General features: G+C 33.8%; 1 protein-coding gene across 1 annotated transcript in view; it reads right to left on the reverse strand.

The window, feature by feature from the left end:
* Window positions 1-4,573: 4,573 nt before the first annotated feature.
* The window catches only part of MGAM (maltase-glucoamylase), a 300,259-nt gene continuing 281,902 nt past the window's right edge, over window positions 4,574-22,930 (reverse strand). Inside the window, exons 64-71 of the mRNA XM_053710109.1 lie at window positions 18,001-18,149; window positions 17,070-17,154; window positions 13,801-13,857; window positions 13,372-13,496; window positions 12,926-13,014; window positions 9,899-9,948; window positions 6,543-6,710; window positions 4,574-4,896 (exon numbers count right to left, since the gene is read on the reverse strand). Of these exons, the coding sequence (XP_053566084.1) occupies window positions 4,825-4,896; window positions 6,543-6,710; window positions 9,899-9,948; window positions 12,926-13,014; window positions 13,372-13,496; window positions 13,801-13,857; window positions 17,070-17,154; window positions 18,001-18,149 (795 nt within the window). The 3' untranslated portion in view covers window positions 4,574-4,824. The remainder of the gene's footprint in view (window positions 4,897-6,542; window positions 6,711-9,898; window positions 9,949-12,925; window positions 13,015-13,371; window positions 13,497-13,800; window positions 13,858-17,069; window positions 17,155-18,000; window positions 18,150-22,930) is intronic.

Below are 22,930 nucleotides of genomic sequence, written 5' to 3' on the forward strand. Positions count from 1 at the left end.
CCAAGAGATAATCTGTTGAAATATAAATATAACCAAAATAAATAAGCTGAAATTTATAAGAACTTACAGCAAGGACTATTATAAAGTCTGCAATATAATCAGGGAATCCATGCAAATTTTGCATACTGACCCTATTATAGTGGATGTACTAAGCCAAGGCTGTGATTTTGTAGCCAGAAGAGGAAAAACTATTGCTAATATGTTATCTCCTTCAGATATTCCTACTAAGCCTACTGGCACCTGGCTTAAAAAGAGATTAGGTTTTTACAAATGTCGTCGCCCCATCTGTAAAACATGTCAACATGTTACAGAGGGACCTAAATTTACTTCTACCACTACAAAAATGGAACATACTATAAAATGATTTATTAATTGCTCCACTACTCATGTAGTGTACTTATTAACTTGCCTCCTTTGTGGGAAACAATATACAGGAAAAACAAAAAGGTCCCTAAAAGATAGGTTTTTACAACATTTGAGATCAATGGAAGATGAGGCATGTGACACTCCTGTCGCAAGACATTTCAGACAACAACATAACTCTGATGTGTCTAAACTAGCTATACAGGGCATTGATCATGTCCCTTGCTGGAAGAGAGGTGGTGACAGGGAAAATAAACTAAATAAAAGAGAAATCTATTGGATGTTTTCTCTTAAAACCAGTAGTCCATATGGTCTCAATATGAGAAGGGATCTTGACACATTTACCTAAAACATATTTGTTTCTTCTAATTGTTCTTAGTTTCCATCACATATTCTGTGATTTTACACAGTTTATTATTTGTTCCGTATAAATTAGTTAAAAGTTCAGGTGTTATAATCTCTCCATATGCTCTCTTAATTGCCGCCTCTTAACAACAGTATATAAAGAAACTCATTAATATAAAGTAATTTAAATATCTACAGATTTAAAATCTTCAAAACTTAATAGAAAATTTAGAATTTAAAGTTTTTTAATACGTGTGAACACTAGGTTTCAAACTAAGCTGGTAATGTAGGTTAGGAAATAAGCTAATTTCCTATGTCCCTTTATATATCTGGTTTATTCTCCTTTTAGGTTCTTTCATAGGATGGTATAACTTGAAAGACATCTATAGCCTTGCTTCTGGCATGTACAGGGTAAAAATAGCTTTTACTTTTACATTTCCTTACTTGTGTGCAGTCCTGTTTTCTATAGATATATGTTGAAGGTCAACCACAGTACACCAATCTAGAAAATTCATAGGTTTACTGATGTCATACAAGACTGCCTGTTCATTGAGGTCTTCCTCTTGTGCCATCAAGTCCTCACTATTGAAAAAATGTTTACGCAGGGTAATCTTCCTTACGAATTGATTATATTATATTATTTATATTATATATATTATTATATTATATCTGGTTTATTCTCCTTTTAGGTTCTTTCATAGGATGGTATAACTTTAAGAATAGGTGCTAGTATATTTCTCTCTTTCCCTTTAAATAGAAGGTGTGCACAGGTGTGTCTATATGCAGTGAACAAGTGCTGAGGCATGAAACATGTTTGCAGACAGGTGTCTCTGTACACACTGAGTTATTTTTTTAACTCCTATTTTTGTACTACGATGTTTTTTATCTTGGAGTATATTAAAAGTTTTTCACTTTTTAAGAGCAGGTGACTTTGGACTGTTTTTGCACTATTTCCTTAATTCCTTTGGATTCCATCCCCTATGCATATATGCATATATGTATATATCTATACCTGTACAAAATTATATATATATATATATATATATATATATATATATATATATATATATATATACGTTCAACCCCAAAGGAGAAACACTTCACTCGCCGGTCTTTATCATCGATATTTAATATTCACAAGCAATTAAAATACAGCATTCCCAAACGTTTCGACACCAATTGGTGTCTTTTTCAATGGGTATTTGCCAAAATTCGTTTGTCCCAAAAGGCTCTTGGGACAAACGAATTTTGGCAAATACCCATTGAAAAAGACACCAATTGGTGTTGAAACGTTTGGGAATGCTGTATTTTAATTGCTTGTGAATATTAAATATCGATGATAAAGACCGGCGAGTGAAGCGTTTGTTTTTCTCCTTTGGGGTTGAATGTAGATCTATATATTTTCCACGCAGCACCCCGGCAGATGAACTCAGGAACAGTGAGTGCACTACAACTGATATTGTTTATATATATATATATATATATATATATATATAAATACCTATACATAATTATATATATTAAAACAACAGTATAGCAGTTTCACAAACATCAATCTGGAGAAGATATGCTGGTTAAAATATCCATTTTATTTGCAACAAAGTTAAAAAGAAAAAAAGGGCACAGAATCTACAGCTGACGCGTTTCCTGCCTTTACAGCACTTCCTCAGAGCTGTGTTTCAGGGGAAATTGCAGGTAAGCTGCTCACCTGAACCAATCATCAGACAGAAAAACTGTCTCAGTATTTACACCATGGTTAAGCAGCTGAACCTGTAATTATCATTCAATACATAATCGCACTTCAATGAAACTCAAAACAACATATACATCGACTTAAAACTAACAACACTCAGTAAAAAACATGAAAAAATGCATGTACAAATCTACCCAAAATCGGAATGGAATTTATATATGTGTTTAACATCTATATTACTAATTGTTGATAATATGCTTGCTAAAATAAACATGAAAATGTTTTTTTTTTCGATTTTCTTAGTAAATCTTCAATTTAAGAATGACAAATAAACAATGAATACAAAATGAATGTAACTATTAATTATATATCACCCTTAAATAGTTTCACTACCTCACTATTATAGAGCCTTAATTTATGATATCCCTTAAAGACAGAAGTTAACATCTCTGATAGACAGAATATATTAACCATTAACTCATATCTATAAATAACTTAACATCACTAATTTTGTTTATACCTATAGGATGTCCTGTTTTTAGAGTGTAAATCCAGAAGACTTTTTTTTTACTTGAAGATAGTTGCACCCCCAGCATGTTTGGCAAAATGTTTTGCCACTGGAGTCTTAGGAACATCTGCTTCTAATGAAAGCAGATGTTCCCTAATCCTGTCCTTCAGAAATTTTGAAGTGAGTCCAACATATTGAAAATTGCAACATCCTCAAGTTATCAGGTATATTACATTTGTTGAGTTACAATTGATTATATTCCTGATTTTGTAAGTTATACCTGTATTTGTTGATGTAAATATGTCTCCAGTTATTGCATAGCCACAACTTTTACACGGCTTTCCTCCACATTTATAAAACCCAGCTTTTTTGGAAAGCCAATTACTGTGTCTAGTTTCTTTTTTATTGTTTGTGTTAGTTGCAAAATTTCTAGCAATTCTATCTCCAATAGTTTCCGCTCTACTTGAAACAAATTTGCAATAAATGGAGACTGTTTGGAAATCAAAATCTTTTTCTAGTATCGGTAGTCTCTTTTTAACTATTTCACAGATTTTACTAAATTGTCTACTATATGTAGTTATAAAATTGATGTTCCCATAACTTGAATTACTTTTCATTTTATCCTTTAATAGATTATTTCTATTCAAATCAGCTACTTTTTCAGAAACATCATTCAATAGTTGAGGGTTATACCGCCTATCTTTTAAACGTATTATTAATTCATTGGCACGTTTACATTATGATTCTAAATTTGTACAGTTGCGTCTCAACCAAATATATTGGCCTTGAGGTATGCCTTTCTTCAGATGTTGTGGATGTAATGAATCAGTCCTCAATATAGTATTTCCACTTATTTCTTTTTTATATACCTCTGTAACTATATTGCATTGATCAGGGGTCAATAATACATCTAGATATGGCATACTTATTTCTGACATATTATAAGTGAAACGTATATTACCAGTATTGTCATTAAGATGTTCCATGAACTCATTCAAGGTGGCAATAGATACTTCCCAAAAAAAGTAGAATATCATCTATGAATTTAGTGTAACATTTGGTATTAATCTTATAGATGTTGTTCTCACTGAAAATAATTAAACTTTCAAAGTCTGCTAAGTACAAGTTGGCATACGAGGGGGCAAATTTGGCTCCCATCACAGTGCCTCTTAATTGCATATATATATATATATATATGAAAGCAAAAAGACATATTTTGAACTAATCTAAAGCTTGTGTGAATGCAAAATTATTATATCTAAGTATTTAGACACCCATAGGGATGTGAAATATTAGTTTAATGATACTCTGGAATCCTTGAGGGTATAAACAATATCTATGCACTGGTATAACTGAGCTGTATATTGTTAGGTAACGCATAATATGTCATCAGCAAATTATTTTGCAATATTAAGTTGTTCTATTAAGGGCAAAACGGTCCATTTGCTTCCTGACATTGTTTTGAACTGCCCTCTTTAAGATGGAACACCAAACACAACTGAGTGCAATGAAAGTACCTTTCAAGAAGAGGTGAAATTGTCATTAAGATGCACTCAATCAAAAGAGAATGTATATATATATATATATATATATATATATATATATATATATATATATGCAATAGCAGATATGTTGCATCTATTCTTCAAAGAATAATTTAAAGATTAACAATTTATTGAAGCTTTATTTTCCAAAGTGTGTCAAACATACAATGTGCACAAATATATAAACTTTTTATTTTCCTTGTTTATTTAAGTTTAAGCAATATATGTGTTAAATGAAAATTTTAGAAATTGAGGGCGAAATGGTTAATAAAAAAAATCTATCTAAGGAAAGATTAACTATATAAAAAGTCAATATTTTCCAAGGTCCTGATAATTTAATGACGTAAGAAATAATAAAAAAAAAATCCCTTTTAGATTTGCCATTCAACTTGAAATTCTTTTGCTAAGTTATATGTTTTGTCTGTGAGATGGATCTGTAGAACCTAAAACAATAAAAAAAGAGACAAAGAAAACCATTAAGGATATATTTATATATTCATCCAATTTCTATCCTAAATGACTACTGACATTTCATACTTAAAGAGACAGTAAAATCAGCATGAAACTTAAAGGGACAGTTGACTCCAGAATCTCTATTGTTTAGAAAGATAGATTATCCCTTTATTACCCACTCCCCTGTTCTGCATAACCAACAAGGTTATATTAAAGGGATATTCCAGCCAATATTGGAATCCGCATGGATGCATTTCTGTATTGAACAGAAACAATTTTGTAATATACATGCATTACCAAAAATGCTTCTAATAAAAGCTATAGCTGTTTTAAAAGTGTATTTACGTATGCACCGTGAACCAGCATTTTAAACACAGCACTTGCACAGAAAGCCTAAGGTGCTTGTAGCATCTGGTAATGACTCAATTTGTTAATTGCTGACATGATACAAGCCCCACTGATGCTATGAGCAGCTGTAGTATTTAAAATGTGGGTGCACTGAGAATATCTAGCTATGCTTTACATGCTTGTGCAGAGAAAAATCTTAATACTAAAACAGTGATAACTTTTTCTAGAAGCATTTTTGCCAATACAAGTATATTGCAAATATGTTACTATTCAAAAATGTAATTAATCTATGTACATTTAAACTGTGACTTGAATGTCCCTTTAATATAAATTTTACCTCTGCATACTGCCAGTGCCCCCTTATTTCAGTTTCTTTGACAGACTTGCATTTTAGCCAATAACTCCACAGGAGTGAGAACACGTGAACTAGCCATGTCTAGCGTTGAAGAAATGTCAAAATGCACTGAGATAAGAGAGCGGCCTTCAAGGGCTTGGAAATTAGCATATCTAGGTTTAGCGTTCAACAAGGAATACCAAGAGAACAAAGAAAATGTGATGATAAAAGTAAAATGGAAGTTGTTTAAGGCTGCATGTGCTATCTGAATCATGGAAGTTTCATTTTTACTAGACTGTCCCTTAAAATTGACTGGTTAGAGCATGAAATTGTAATCAACTTCCAAATTACTTTTATTATCAATTTTGCTTAGTTATCTTGGTAATTGTTTGCATAAGAAAAATCCTAGGTGAGCTCAGGAGCGTGCATGTGTCTTTAGCCATCTGACATAATTTTGTAGCATTATTAAACATAGTTGCAAACACTGCTGCCTCTAGAATGCTAAAGACTCAAGCACACTCCTAAGATCCTATCAGTCTACCTAGCTTTATTTTTTTACAATGGATTCCAAGAAAACAAAGCAAATGTGTTACTAGAAATAAAATTAAATGGTTCATAAAATGGCAGACTCTGCCTGAATCATGAATGCTTAATTTTAACTGTCCCTTTAAAATTCACAACCCCTTGGGTGCATGAATGATATATATGTAAATATTGTAATGGCTGAGAAAAATGAACTATCGGTTGTCTTAATTTATCAGCCTAGATTTATCTACTCAACATTTAAATAATAAATATATATTGTATATATGCATTGAAAAAAGAATAATTGTGATAAATGTTGTATAGAAATATATGAATCTATATTGATATTGCTAAACCCACAAAGGTAAATACTTGACATACAAATGTATAGTTAATTATAGTATGTAAATGTATTTTATATATACATACCTCATTTACAGATGTAAAGTGTGTAATATTTTCCTTAACACCATTGTACGTCACTGCAACACTTTTCACTGTATCTTTTCCAGTCCCCCAGATGTAAACATGGCCAAGATGAAGTTGGTTTGAATCATTTAAGTAATTATTGTGTGTTATCTGGTTCCTCACAATATTCTAGTGAAGCAAAAGAGAGCATAAGATATTTCTAAAGGGAAACAGTGGCGGAAAATTACACAGTTCCTCATTAAATGGATATGAACCCCTTCCATTTTTTCTTTCATGATTCAGATAGGGAATACAATTTTAAAAAAAGTTTCCAGTTTACTTTTATTATCAATTTGCTTATTTCTCATGTTATTCTTTGTTAAAGAGATATCTAGATAGGTAGCATGCACGTCTGTAGCCCTACATGAAAGGAAATAGTGCTGCCAACTAATGTTCTTGCTAATGGATAACATTGTTGCAAATCTACTGCCATATAGTGCTACAGGCATGTGCACACCCCTGAACTTATTTGTTTGCTTTTCAACAAAGGATAACAAGAAAATTAAGAAAACTGATAATAGAAATATATTGGAAAGTTGTTTTCTATCTGAATCATGAAAGAAACATTTTGTGTTTATGTCCCTTTAACTCTGTTATATAAAATGCAATGACGAAGAACTTGGATTTGGAGACAAAATATCAACACTCCCAGTGCAATAAAATGACTTCTAAGTTTGCACTTACTAGTAAATATACAACTATTATATGTAGTATAGCATGAAGTGACCAACAATCTGAATGTGTTTTTTCAGATATAAAACAGCACAACTAGCAAAGACAAAATATTGAGTTCTCAAACCTTCCTAAATTAACAGTTATTTGATAAAGAACGGATTTTGTTGCTCTAGAGCAGTGGTCTTCAAACTTTTTCCCGTGAGCCTGTGGAACATCATCACATTCCCTCAGTATCTAAAAACTTTTTTTTTTAATTAAGTGCTAACTTTTGTTGACTTTTGACATAGTGACCCCTATTTATCATAGTATTAATGGACAAGATTTCCGTCTGGGATCCATGTCTACCCAGGCATTACGGCAATTCCTTGTTCAGCCATGCCCCTATTAAAGCACAACCAAAAATGCAAAAGCAGGGCTTGTCAATCATCCTGATTGGGTCTGATAAGGATGATTTAACTGTGTGACCTTTGAGGCAGCAGGGAGGCTGAGTAGCAACAGTCTTAAGACTACTTATGAAGCTTCATAAATGGTGCCCAATAATTGTTGAGTATTTTTTATAGTTAATAAGTTATGACAAGATGCATGTCGACATCAACCTTCATGTCCAAATCAATTTTAATGACAGCACAAATGTTCCTTAATAGTAGTTACTTTCTGCTACTGAATATTTACAATGTTATATATTTTACAATTTTGAAGGCAACATTTAACTTAGAGAGAATATAGAAAATATAGAAAGATAGAACAAATTACTTTGATACCAATTTTCCAAATTGGAATTTTAAATATTTTTGCAATACAGAATTGTTTTCAAATAAACACTATAATTCTTTGATTTATCTTTACCAGCATTTACAGTTTTCAAGAATAAATCCACTTATGCTTTAATGCCCTAAAGGGACATAAAACCCAAAATTGTTGTTCTTTTGGTATCCTTGATTGAAAAGCATACCCAGGTAAGCTCAAGAGCTGGGAGCTAGTTATTGATTGGGGGCTGCTTATATATAAATTTTGTCATTGGATTATTGACGTGTTCAGCTAGCCCCCAGTTGTTCATTGCTGCCCTTCAATTAAGGATATCACAAGAATGAAGCAAAATAGAAAATACACTTGACTTGGAAAGATGTTGAAAATGGTATGCTCTATCGCAATTCTGAAGAAACATTTGGGTTTCATGACCCTTTAAAAAAATCCCTCCTTCAACCTAGCATTGCTTCTTCCTAATTATTGCATTGTTCAGAATTTAACCTGAATGGTTCACCCTAGATTCACCAATCCCACCTGAAAGCTTCCATACCTACATCTCAATTTGTACCAATATTACTCTTATTTAAAAACCATCTACCCACAGCTAATCTTATAAATATATTTTTATCAGTATATATTCTAAACTGTATTTAAATTCACTTCTTCACACTGGTTGATTCTAATTACAAATTTAACATTTTAAAGTCCTTTTCTGCTTTTTGAATAAAATGTCTCCATGCTCATTCAAATAATAGTATTTGTTTGCTTAATTAGTTTAATTCAAGCTCATATGATTTTTATGGGATCTATTATAGATTTACTTTGTTATCTTAGTTGAAAAGCCTATGCACCCATTCTCAGCAGCAGCAATGTATTACTGGGAGATTGACAGTGCTTGATGGTATATGGTATATGGTATATATAAATATATATATATATATGTATATATGTATATATATATATATGTATATATGTATATATATATATATATATATATATATATATATATATATATATGTATATATATATATATATATATATATATATAGTCTATTTTAATATAAAAATAACATTTTCTTTTAGGTGAGTAACTTAGGAATTGCAGGTATTTATATTAAAAACACATAAAAAAATTAAATGTATTAAAAAGTATATATTTTTTCAAGGTATTTGAATTGAAAGGGTATACACACACATGCGCAATTTTAAGTCAAACACCTTAACATATACCATATCCCTTTTTAACCCTTTTAAAACATTTTTTTTTAATATAAATGTTATCTTTTTTATTAAAAATATGGATATATGAGTGTAATACTTTATTTTAATATGTTTTACAGGTGTTTTGTGAAATTTTCTTTAACCCTTGCTCTATACTTCAGGTCTCACGTCGTGCTAATTCTTCTAGTGCTAGTTGTGCTTTCATTTGAGTGCAAATTATAACTTTAAACTTGTAATATCAGCAATATTTTACATAATTGTGGTATCCTTTGAAAGTAATGGGTGCGCTAGAGCAATGTCGGCCCAGCTAAACCTTCTCTAGTAAATCTATTTTACCATGTACTTATAATGTCAAGTTGCACGCTAGTTTCTATACTTCGCATCTTGTCTTGTGCTATCATTAGTGCGCCACTTGTAATCTGGGCCTATGTGTATAATGTCTTTGCAAGAGTTAAACACATAGTTATATACAAGCAATCATGTTTTTTTATACACAAAAGAACTTTTTTTCACTTTTATGCCCATTAAACAAAAGCAAAGGAAAAAAACTAACAAACTGTATATATCATATCATATTATATGTAACACATTATTGCTTTAAAGATGTTTAGTCTACTGCAATGATTGTTGTCTTTTAAACTAAAAACATCTACAGTAAGAAAAACAGCACATACCTTATCTGCGGTGAAAGTTGCTAAGTAATAGCCTTGACTTTCTATTGAATCTGTAATGTAAAATATATAAAATGTTGATTTGATTCATAATTTAAATAATGGAAAGTGAATTAATCCTACAATATTGGACATGCACTGATTTTCAAAACATTTTTTACAAATAGAAAAATATGTGCACAAAGTAATGATCCTGTAAAAAAAACAACAACCTGCATTATCAATTAGTCATTGGGAAATGATGTAGGATCATACAAGCGCATTTGAATCTGTGTAATGTTTTTATGAGGATAGAATAAAGTCTGTTTTTGTTATCTCAACACTCTTCTGAGTGTGAGGAGCTGGGTATCTATGAGAATTCATTGAAATCTGTGGTAGAGCACTCCTTTCCTGGGTACCAATGAGAAGAAGCATTAGTTTGGAGGGGAACATTTTGCTTGCACAAGGATGAAACAGCGTGAAGAAGCAGCAGATTAATACTTGGAGCACTAGCCAGGGCCACCACTAGAAATTTTGGGGCCCCTATTTAACCATTAATCAGGGCCCCCCCCCTTTGACATGTGCAATTTTTGACCAAGTGACTAAAGCGTATATGCACTTTATTCTTAAGTGTCTATTTAAACTTGGAAATGTTGTAAAGGTAGCAACATACAATCACACAGACACACTCATACACTGAAACACGCACTCACACATAAGGATTCACATATAGACACTCTAGCAGACATGCAAAGAAACACACTCAGACACAGACACTCAACACTTGTTTACATTGACCTGACAAGTAATGAGATAGACTAAAGTTTTGTAAAAAAAAAAAAAAAAAAAAAAAAAGGAGATTTAGAAAACAAAATATGTAGTTCTGATTATCTTTTGTAAAGGAAGATGCCAACTAAATGATGACAACAGCATGCAGTGGCTGAAAGGAAGGGCCCTGAACTGCCTAAACAATAATTTAAAGGTTAAATGATGGATTGGTGACTTCCAGAAAGGTCTCATTAGTCTCAAAGTCTGTAGAAAGATGTGAATAATCAGTAGTAAGGTCAAAATGTACTAAAAAGGAACAGACAATGGACACACACACAAACACAAACTCAAACTTCCACATACACCCAAGGAAACACAGACAGAGACAACCACATAAAACACAGAAAGACATACATACACACACCCTCACTGAGACATCCACAGAAAAAACACACACCCTCACAGAGACATCCACAGAAAACACAGACATACATACATACACACACACACACCCTCACAGAGACATTCACAGAAAACACAGACATACACACCCACTCTCACAGAGGCATCCAGAGAAAATACACAGACAAACATACACACACCCTCACAGAGACACCCATAGAAAAAGCTCAAAGACTTATGCACACACCCTCACAGACATCCAAATAAAATGCACAAAGACATACACACCCACCCTCACAGAGAGACCCACAGAAAAAAATACATACACACTCATAGAGATACAAACCAAAGCACAAAGACATAAACACAGAAACCCACATAAACACTCACAGGAGGAAACATTTATGCACCTTGCATCCCCTAAATCAACATTGTGTGACATGCATGATAAAAAAATGCAGAAATTAAAAGATCACTTTTTAAAGGATCATATTTTTAAATGTGCAAACAAAAATAATTCTGTGAATTCAAAATTGTACATTAATGATCTGGGTAGATGGCTAGATGAAGAAAAGTACTTTTAAAAGGTTGACATATGTTTGTTTTTTCCCCCATTTTCCCCAACCAAGAGCACCGCTTCAAATATAGTGTCCAAATGTTCCCATCTGACAGCTGTACTTAAGGATTTTAAAAAGGCTATACTCTATATGGTCTTGGTGGAACCATAAGCTGTGGTACTCATACCATTAGATCTGGTTAAATGCAGGATTTAGGCTTGTTGGTATGTATTTCAAAATCAAGTCAGCTGTAGTGTAAACTGAACAGTTTTAAGTTAACCTGTCTCATTTCAAATCTTAGTCTGAGAGTATAACATTTTATGCAGATGTAAAAATCTTAGCTAAAATGCCTCCTTGCATCTGGAAAGTCCTTGCATAAAGGGGCAGTAAACAGGAATGTAATATATATATATATATATATATATATATATATATATATATATATATATATATATATATATATATATATATATATATATATATATAAAATGCATATCTGCCAAAAGGGCACCTACCATTGGTGTATTGAGGAGGAAATATTTATGCATGGTTTTAAATATATAATTTCTAAAGCATTGTCAAATAATCATAAATACACTGCTGCTAAAAAAAAATTTGTTTTTATAGACCCCTGGTCCCACCATACAACTACTACCACACTAAAGTTACAATCCAAAATTGCACACAGAAATAAAAAAACATTTGCTAAATAAGTCCTACCTCCTCTGCAAATGAAAGTGATCTGCCGTCTGACTCAGGCACACACTGTACAAACAAAGTGCCAAGTCTGTCTCACACTGTGCATAGTGGCTTAGTGCACACTCAGAAATCCTCTCAAATGCTAATACTTTACTCCTTGTAAAAACATTTCCCATGCTCAATTAGTACTCTGCTGTAGTACCAAATGGTGGCTGCCAAATTTATTTATTTTTTAAATAATATATATATTTTTTTTTAGTTCTTGCCTCATGAGGCCCCCCTGGCCCATTGGGCCCCTGACAGGAGTCACCCCTGTCACCCCCTGATGGCGGCCCTGGCACTAGCCAATTACATGCATGAACTTTTATCATCACAATTGGTCTGAGCAGGTGCTGGCTGTTTGAGGTTGGATGCTCAGTGTTTCAAGAGCACAGTAAAGGCTAATGCTGATACAGGGGTAGCTTTTACTAGAATAATTTTTGCTAATAGAAAGTGTATTTCAAAAAAACTTCTAATAATATTCTTCTCTGTTTGGCTGACACGTGTATGCAATGATTAAATTCCAACCCCTCTATGAAGCTACAAATATGTGTTTTTATGGATCCTATTAGTATCTTCAACTTACCAATGCTTTCACCATCATCCCAGTAAAGATTTCCTCGAGCCTGACTATTGTCATCCAGAGCAACAAGAAGACCCATAAATTTCTGACGGCTGCAATTAAAATATTTTTTGTTAAAATATAGATTTGTGTTCATAAGAAATATCTTATTTTAAAATACAGAACTCAAATACTGCAATTTAAATAAAAGGTCTAATTTGAATCAACCCAACTGATTTTAGTCTGTCTAGTTTTTCCCTTTTAAGTCTTCTGTATTAGGAAAAGTGTGGATTATCTAAAACTGAAAATTAGAATTAATAATGGATTCAACATGACTTTACACAAAGTTAAATGTATTATCTTATTAGTTGCATAAACATGTAAAACCTCTTCCACAATTAAAAAAATGACATTAGTATATTACTGTTATTCATAATAAATTGGTAATAAAGTAATTTAATTGTACTTACCTGTAGAAAGTATTATTAGCAGGTTCTTGCCATGGTAAGATGTAGCCACCTCTAACATGAAGATTAATGAATGCAAGTGGAGCGTTTAAAGTCACCCATTTTCCTGTATCAATAACTTGTAAACCCTGTAATTAGGTATAGACTACATCAACTGATTCATATTTAAAACAGACATATATAAACATTTATAAGAGCTAACTTATAAGGTTAAAAGCTTCATATTGAAGATACCGCAGACAGTGGCGGTGGATGCTAGAATTAAACAGAGATGATAAACAGAGATAGATACTGTAGATAGATAGATGATAGAAAGATAGATAGAGAGATAGACTAAAAGGAGCAATACCTTAAAAAGACTAATATTTTCTAAATAAGATTAGTTGTGTAGAAATTGCAATGCCAAAATAAGATTTAGTCTGTTATGCTTACCGTATGATAATCATACCAGCGAGTTTTGGGTATATATGCATCTACAGATAATTTGTTCTAAAACAAAATAGAATTAAAGAAATGAGATTAAGCATGTATAGTTTTTCTTAAAAATACTGGTAGCATTCAGAATGGAAAAGCTGAAAGAGCCATTAAATGGATATTACACAATAAATAAATGTAAGCTATACATGAATTTTCAAAGTAAAAATTAGCCTATAAATAGTATACCGATTTATTTAAAATTAAGGGGTCAACCATAATTTATTGGTATATGGCGTTTTGCCTTTTTTTTACCTAAAAGGCCACTTTTCTATATGACAAAATCACAATAGTGCACGTTCATCTCTTTCCCTCTCCTGCAAACATGTTTTTGGATTCTCTCTAAAAGCCCTATGGGGCCAAAAGTTCTAAGCAATCACAATCCATTTTTAAGAGACTTTTTGTAAGGCTAGTTTTGACTTTCAAATTCAACACCTCAAGGCACTTGATAAATCCTCAAAATGTCATTTTGGACAGCTTTGCAACTATTCCAGCATTTTGACCATGTGTAAAACACTCTGAAATAGCCACAGGAGACATTGTAGAGGTGTATACACATGTTATCTACTCATTAAAGTTCTATTTTTCCCTATTGTATAGGTGTCTACAGTTGACATGGCGCACACGTTATATCCTGTACAGCTAAAGGGATCTGCAGGAAAAGTCACATCGGGACCTCAATTTCTACAAATGCCATAGAGTAATCTCTTAAAGGGAATGTTTGATTCACACTCTCACTGTTGTGATTGTCCCTAACAGTACTAGTGTACTAATTAAAAAAAAAATCAATTTAAATATTTGACAAATATTGTTTTTAACTATATTTATTTTTAATATATGGTAAAGTACCGTTTACATTTGACATCATCTGAAAACAAGATGGTGACTACAGGTTTCTACTGAAAGGACTTATCTTTTTATACTTAATTTTAACAATACTTAAACTGTGGAATTTGAACTGCTCAGTCACAACATTGTATTTCCCAATAGAAGTTAATGGAGCAAAACAAGTGATGGTACTAGCACGCAAACACAATCACATATTCTCAAGTGTGCTAACCCACCATGAAAATATGAATATTTCACATTCCAATATTCTTCACACAGCAGAATATGTTCTACTTATTCATAAATACATATTTTTAATATATCTGATGGTATTTTGGAACAATATGGGCCAGATTACAAACGGAGTGCTAAATATAGCTTTCAAGAAAGCGATATAAGCAATCCACTGAGTAATACCGGCGCACGCTAATGTGCACTGATATTACAAGTTTAGCGCAAAGTGAACACTAAGTCGCGTTTGCATTGCTAGGAGGCATTGTGCTCATGAAAGCGTTTCTATAGGCTCCAATGGGACCCTTATTTTCATGCTGTCAGACATGGCATGAGAGCTTGTGCAGGTGGTAAGTAGAGCAGTGATGGCATCAAAGGGTTAATATATATATATATATATATATATATATATATATATATATGTATATATATATATATATACTTCTATAAATATATATTAATGTGTTAATATGTGTATATACATATATTAACACATAAATATATATGTATATAAGTATACACATATATATATATATCTACTATGAACACACAGTTCCCTTTAGACCCCAAAAACAGCCATTTGCAGCTATTTTATTAAAAAATAAAGATGCTACTATCTTTATTTTTAAATAAAATATATTGCACTTGATTTTGGGGGTATTTTGTGGACATTTATAAAATTTATAAAATTAACCAGAAATATGAAAGATACAGATATACTGTATATAGGAATTTCTATTTAAAAACACATTCTGCTATGTGCAGAACAATGGAATATGAAATATTTACAGTAAATACACAGTATAGCACTTTATTAAATATTAATATTACATAAATATGGCTTTACATGTTTTCATCTACTTAACTGCTAAGGGATCCAGTGGACTTATTACATAAATATGGCTTTACATGTTTTCATCTACTTAACTGCTAAGGGATCCAATGGACTTATATATATATATATAATGTTACTACGAGGTGGGTTCACGCTCTCCAGTTACAGTACTTAAAATCTATTATAAGTAGATATCATACTTCTACTTTTAAATATCTCTGACTATTTTATTTTTAGTACAATACTATTAATCCTCACAGCTGAGAAACTGAATTCTTTATTACTTTATTATAAAATAATTTAGGATTTATTATATTTTTTATATTTATAGGTGCTTTTACAGGTACCTTTTTATTTATATAGCAACTTTAAAAGAAACATTTTTTTAAAGATCTTTACAGTTGTATTTAAATGTATATATGATTTACATAACTAACAAAAAACAAAACATTTTATTTATTAACAGTAGTATAGTGCAATATATCGATAGAATACCTTATCAAAAGTTTTTGTTTAATATAGACTGCTTTGTGAACAGAGCTAAACTGAATATTATATGACTCTCATTAGTTGCAATGGGAGTTGAAAACAGTCATCCCCTGCCTTAATGCAACTATGGCAAAACAGTTTTTTTTTCTTAACTTTCTTCTTTCTTATTAAAATATAAAAATAACATACTTCATTTTCTGTGACTCACAGAAACATCTGTACTCAATGTATTTGTCAATTATACTTAATATAAGTAAATCATATGAAAAAAGTTTTTGTTTTGTAAAATATTCTGCTATGCAACTTACAGCAGGAAATTAATACTACTATAATTTGCCAAAAAAAACCCCCACATAATTTGGTGAGCCAAAACGTAACCAAACTTTGAGGGAAAAAAAGAGAAAATAAAATTCAATGACAGGGATACAAAGATACATTGAGAGTTATAGGTTCATAAGTAAATTAATTATAGTAAAGTCAACAAGTGCATATCTACTAAAAATGATCACAAAATGTAAGAAAAAAGAAGAATGTGCCCTCCTAATCAGGAGATATACAGAAAGAGTAGATAGTATTTCTCTATACTTCCTGGTTGGGAGAGTCTATTCTTCCCCTTTCTTAATTTTTGAAATAAAATACACTACTTTCCCGAGGGAATTAAAGTCGCATTCTAAAATATGTACCAAGTGCCCTAACTCAGTTGGACACACATATTTCAAGTTAACTTTCTTCTGTAGTGTAGTTAAAAAAAAAACATGAATTGACAAATCATTTTTTTCTTTTATTCCCCAAATTTAGCTCATGTATTCATTATAAATATGCTTTGAAGCTGTGAAATACTCACTATTTCAAGCACTGGGCTGATCATAAAAGCTGGTCCCCATAAAAACTGTTTATAAACATCCCAGGTAGCCCGATCTGAAGTAAATCTATATATAGGGTAAAAATAAACATTTTTTTATAACTGACGATACATGTGCATGTAGTTAAAATTTATTACAAAGATTACAAATCATATACTTCAGTTAGTGGCACCATTAGTTGTGACAATGCTCTTGATAAATCAGTTCTTATTGCTTCTCTTTGGGCTCCATTTATTGCAGCCCAAGAGTTTCAGGCTCCCTCAGTGGTCTTAAAGGGACACTAAACCCAAAAGAATTATTTCATGATTCAAATAGAGAATACAATTTTAAGTAACATTCCAATTTACTTCTATTGTCTAATTTGCTTCATTCTTTAGATATCCTTTGTTGAAGAAATAGCAATGTACATTGGTGAGCCAATCACACAAGGCATCTATGTGCATCTACCAATCAGCAGCTACCGAGCATATCTAGATATGCTTTTCAGCAAAGAATATCAAGAGAATGAAGCAAATTAGATAATAGAAGTAAATTAGAACGTTGTTTAAAATTGCATGCTCTTTCTAAATCATGAAAGAAAAAAAAATGTTTTTCATGTTCCTTTAAGTCCACTGCTACTTAACCTCTTTGCTAACAAAATTGCCAGATCCAATCAGGATAATTGACAGCCATTCATGCAAATGTTAAATGTGTAGCCGCAAATGCTAGCTGCTCGCCATGAGGCTTGGTGTACAGGATTCTTGTATATACTGTATACATATATAAGATCAGCATTGTTGGTTGCTATAGAAAGCAACAACAGTAAAATCTTAAATGGGCATAATTAAATGAAGATTAAAGAGGCAGGATAGGCCATCATCAATAATAATGAATAAATTAGCTGTCATATTTTATTTTAATATAATTACTTACTCATGCAGCAGTGGACGTATTACTGTTGTGCCCTCTGTATGTGCTTCAAACATTAATGTGTATAGGTATGGCAAAAGTTTGTATCTGATATTGAGGACATCTCTAGATAGTTTTTCAAAAGCTTCATCAAAACCTACAGGGTCTTGTCTCTGGAATAAAATAATAACAGCTTATGAAACCTGATAAGCTCAGTTACTAGTGATTTGCAAGCAACAATTTGCACTTTAATATTAAATTAAACTCAAAATGTTAACTTCCTATAACAGATTTAATTATAAACAGTGGAAAAAAAATATTGCAATATATTTGCATTATTCATATTGCCTGCTTTTCCACACCTCAATAGGTGCTAGAATTTGGATGCTGTCCCTCTAACATTCTGCATATTATTTGAGTGATACATGCAGTAGCTCATATGTACCTGTTGCTAAGTGACCACACCAGAGAAGGGAAGATAAACAACTCCCAAGCTGTTATTAAAAAAAAGTGTGCAAATGGCAATTTGAAATTCCTTTAACAAATGTATATTTTAATGCAAATAATTTGAAATATTGCTTCAATTCTAAAACACAAAACACGACTATAGTGTTCCTTTAAAAGAAACATTGCTACTTAACACATTTTCTCAAATCTGATCTATGATCTACAGTTCAAATGTGGTCATAAATAGATAAATTGATAAAATCATCCCCCTATCAATAATTAAAACAAAATATAGTATGTACACTTATATATAAAGAGGATGTATTTAATACCAGTAAAAATACCAATATATAATAATATTAATAACTATCAGCTAGATTACGAGTTTTTAGTGCTATAGGGAGATTAACGACCAAAACAAAAGCAGCGTTGTTTCACCTCCCTATAGCGCTGCTATTACAGGTTTACAAAAAGCAGGCTTGTGCGGGCGATTTGGTGGTGTTGAGATCCATACCGCACCGAAATACAAGCGCTGCTTTGACGTGCTCTTGCACAATTTCCCCATAGACATCAATGGGGAGAGCCGGCAAAAAAAAGCATAACACCTGCGATCGCAGAAACAAAAGCTCTGTAACGCAGCCCCATTGATGTCTATGGGGAAAGAAAAAGTTATGTTTAAACCTAAAACCCTAACATAAAAACCACGTCTAAACACCCCTAATCTGCTGCCCCCGACATCGCTACAACCTACATAAATGTTATTAACCCCTAATCTGCTGCCCTTAACATCGCCGCCACCTAAATAAAAATATTAACCCCTAATCTGCCGCCCCCAATGTCGCCGCAAATATACTAGAGTTATTAACCCCTAAACCTCTGGCCTCCAACATCACTAACACTAAATAAATATATTAACCCCTAAACCTAACCCTAAGCATAACCTTAACCCTAACGTAACCCTAAGCCTCAGTCTAACCCTTACACCTCCTAACTTAAATATAATTAAAATAAAGCTAAATAAACCTTACAATTATTAACTAAATAATTCCTATTTAAAACTAAATACATACTTACCTGTAAAATAAAACCTAACCTGCCTTACACTAAAAACTAACATTACAATACAATAAAATAAATTAAATTATTAAAATACAAAATCCCCCCCCCCCCAAAATAAAAAAACCCCTAGCCTGAACTAAACTGCCAATGTCCCTTAAAAGGGCCTTTTGTGGGGCATTGCCCGAAAGAAATCAGCTCTTTTATATGTAAAAAGAAATACAAACATCCCCCAACAGTAAAACCCACCACCCAACCAACCAACCCCCCCAAATAAAAAACTATCTAAATAAACCTAAGCTAACCATTGCCCTGAAAAGGGCATTTGGATGGGCATTGCCCTTAAAAAACATAATTTATGCTTACCTGATAAATTCCTTTCTTCTGTTGTGTGATCAGTCCACGGGTCATCATTACTTCTGGGATATAACTCCTCCCCAACAGGAAATGCAAGAGGATTCACCCAGCAGAGCTGCATATAGCTCCTCCCCTCTACGTCAGTCCCAGTCATTCGACCAAGAAACAACGAGAAAGGAGTAACCAAGGGTGAAGTGGTGACTGGAGTATAATTTAAAAGATATTTACCTGCCTTAAAACAGGGCGGGCCGTGGACTGATCACACAACAGAAGAAAGGAATTTATCAGGTAAGCATAAATTATGTTTTCTTCTGTTATGTGTGATCAGTCCACGGGTCATCATTACTTCTGGGATACCAATACCAAAGCAAAAGTACACGGATGACGGGAGGGATAGGCAGGCTCATTATACAGAAGGAACCACTGCCTGAAGAACCTTTCTCCCAAAAATAGCCTCCGAAGAAGCAAAAGTGTCAAATTTGTAAAATTTGGAAAAAGTATGAAGCGAAGACCAAGTTGCAGCCTTGCAAATCTGTTCAACAGAGGCCTCATTCTTAAAGGCCCAAGTGGAAGCCACAGCTCTAGTGGAGTGAGCTGTAATTCTTTCAGGAGGCTGCTGTCCAGCAGTCTCATAGGCTAAACGTATTATGCTACGAAGCCAAAAAGAGAGAGAGGTAGCAGAAGCTTTTTGACCTCTCCTCTGTCCAGAGTAAACGACAAACAAGGAAGAAGTTTGGCGAAAATCTTTAGTTGCCTGCAAGTAGAACTTGAGGGCACGAACTACATCCAGATTGTGTAAAAGACGTTCCTTCTTTGAAGAAGGATTTGGACACAAGGATGGGACAACAATCTCTTGATTGATGTTCCTGTTAGTGACTACCTTAGGTAAGAACCCAGGTTTAGTACGCAGAACTACCTTGTCTGAGTGAAAAATCAGATAAGGGGAATCACAATGTAAGGCTGATAACTCAGAGACTCTTCGAGCCGAGGAAATAGCCATTAAAAACAGAACTTTCCAAGATAACATTTTTATATCAATGGAATGAAGGGGTTCAAACGGAACACCCTGTAAAACGTTAAGAACTAAGTTTAAACTCCATGGTGGAGCAACAGCTTTAAACACAGGCTTGATTCTAGCTAAAGCCTGACAAAAGGACTGGACGTCTGGATTTTCTGACAGACGTCTGTGTAACAAGATGGACAGAGCTGAAATCTGTCCCTTTAATGAACTAGCTGATAAACCCTTTTCTAAACCTTCTTGTAGAAAAGACAATATCCTAGCGATCCTAACCTTACTCCAGGAGTAACCTTTGGATTCGCACCAGTATAGGTATTTCCGCCATATTTTATGGTAAATCCTTCTGGTAACAGGCTTCCTAGCCTGAATCAGGGTATCAATAACCGACTCAGAAAAACCACGTTTTGATAAAATCAAGCGTTCAATTTCCAAGCAGTCAGCTTCAGAGAAGTTAGATTTTGATGTTTGAATGGACCCTGTATCAGAAGGTCCTGTCTTAGAGGTAGAGACCAAGGCGGACAGGATGACATGTCCACTAGATCTGCATACCAAGTCCTGCGTGGCCAAGCAGGTGCTATTAGAATTACTGATGCTCTCTCCTGTTTGATTTTGGCAATCAATCGAGGAAGCAGCGGGAAGGGTGGAAACACATAAGCCATCCTGAAGTTCCAAGGTGCTGTCAAAGCATCTATCAGAACTGCTCCCGGATCCCTGGATCTGGACCCGTAGCGAGGAAGTTTGGCGTTCTGGCGAGACGCCATGAGATCTATCTCTGGTTTGCCCCAACGTCGAAGTATTTGGGCAAAGACCTCCGGATGAAGTTCCCACTCCCCCGGATGAAAAGTCTGGCGACTCAAGAAATCCGCCTCCCAGTTCTCCACTCCCGGGATGTGGATTGCTGACAGGTGGCAAGAGTGAGACTCTGCCCAGTGAATTATCTTTGATACTTCCATCATTGCTAGGGAGCTTCTTGTCCCTCCCTGATGGTTGATGTAAGCTACAGTCGTGATGTTGTCCGACTGAAACCTGATGAACCCCCGAGTTGTTAACTGGGGCCAAGCCAGAAGGGCATTGAGAACTGCTCTCAATTCCAGAATGTTTATTGGAAGGAGACTCTCCTCCTGATTCCATAGTCCCTGAGCCTTCAGAGAATTCCAGACAGCGCCCCAACCTAGTAGGCTGGCGTCTGTTGTTACAATTGTCCAGTCTGGCCTGCTGAATGGCATTCCCCTGGACAGGTGTGGCCGATGAAGCCACCATAGAAGAGAATTTCTGGTCTCTTGATTCAGATTCAGAGTAGGGGACAAATCTGAGTAATCCCCATTCCACTGACTTAGCATGCATAGTTGCAGCGGTCTGAGGTGTAGGCGTGCAAAAGGTACTATGTCCATTGCCGCTACCATTAAGCCGATCACCTCCATGCATTGAGCTACTGACGGGTGTTGAATGGAATGAAGGACACGGCATGCATTTTGAAGTTTTGTTAACCTGTCTTCTGTCAGGTAAATCTTCATTTCTACAGAATCTATAAGAGTCCCCAAGAATGGAACTCTTGTGAGAGGAAAGAGAGAACTCTTCTTTTCGTTCACTTTCCATCCATGCGACCTTAGAAATGCCAGAACTAACTCTGTATGAGACTTGGCAGTTTGAAAGCTTGAAGCTTGTATTAGAATGTCGTCTAGGTACGGAGCTACCGAAATCCCTCGCGGTCTTAGTACCGCTAGAAGGGCACCCAGAACCTTTGTGAAGATTCTTGGAGCCGTAGCCAATCCGAATGGAAGAGCTACAAACTGGTAGTGCCTGTCTAAGAAGGCAAACCTTAGATACCGGTGATGATCTTTGTGGATCGGTATGTGAAGGTAAGCATCCTTTAAATCCACTGTGGTCATGTACTGACCCTCTTGGATCATGGGTAAAATTGTCCGAATAGTTTCCATTTTGAACGATGGAACTCTTAGGAATTTGTTTAGAGTCTTTAAATCTAAGATTGGCCTGAAAGTTCCCTCTTTTTTGGGAACCACAAACAGGTTTGAGTAGAACCCCTGTCCTTGTTCCGACCACGGAACCGGATGGATC

This window comes from Bombina bombina, chromosome 4 (genome assembly GCF_027579735.1).
Source record: "Bombina bombina isolate aBomBom1 chromosome 4, aBomBom1.pri, whole genome shotgun sequence".
Classification (NCBI taxonomy): Eukaryota; Metazoa; Chordata; class Amphibia; order Anura; family Bombinatoridae; genus Bombina; species Bombina bombina.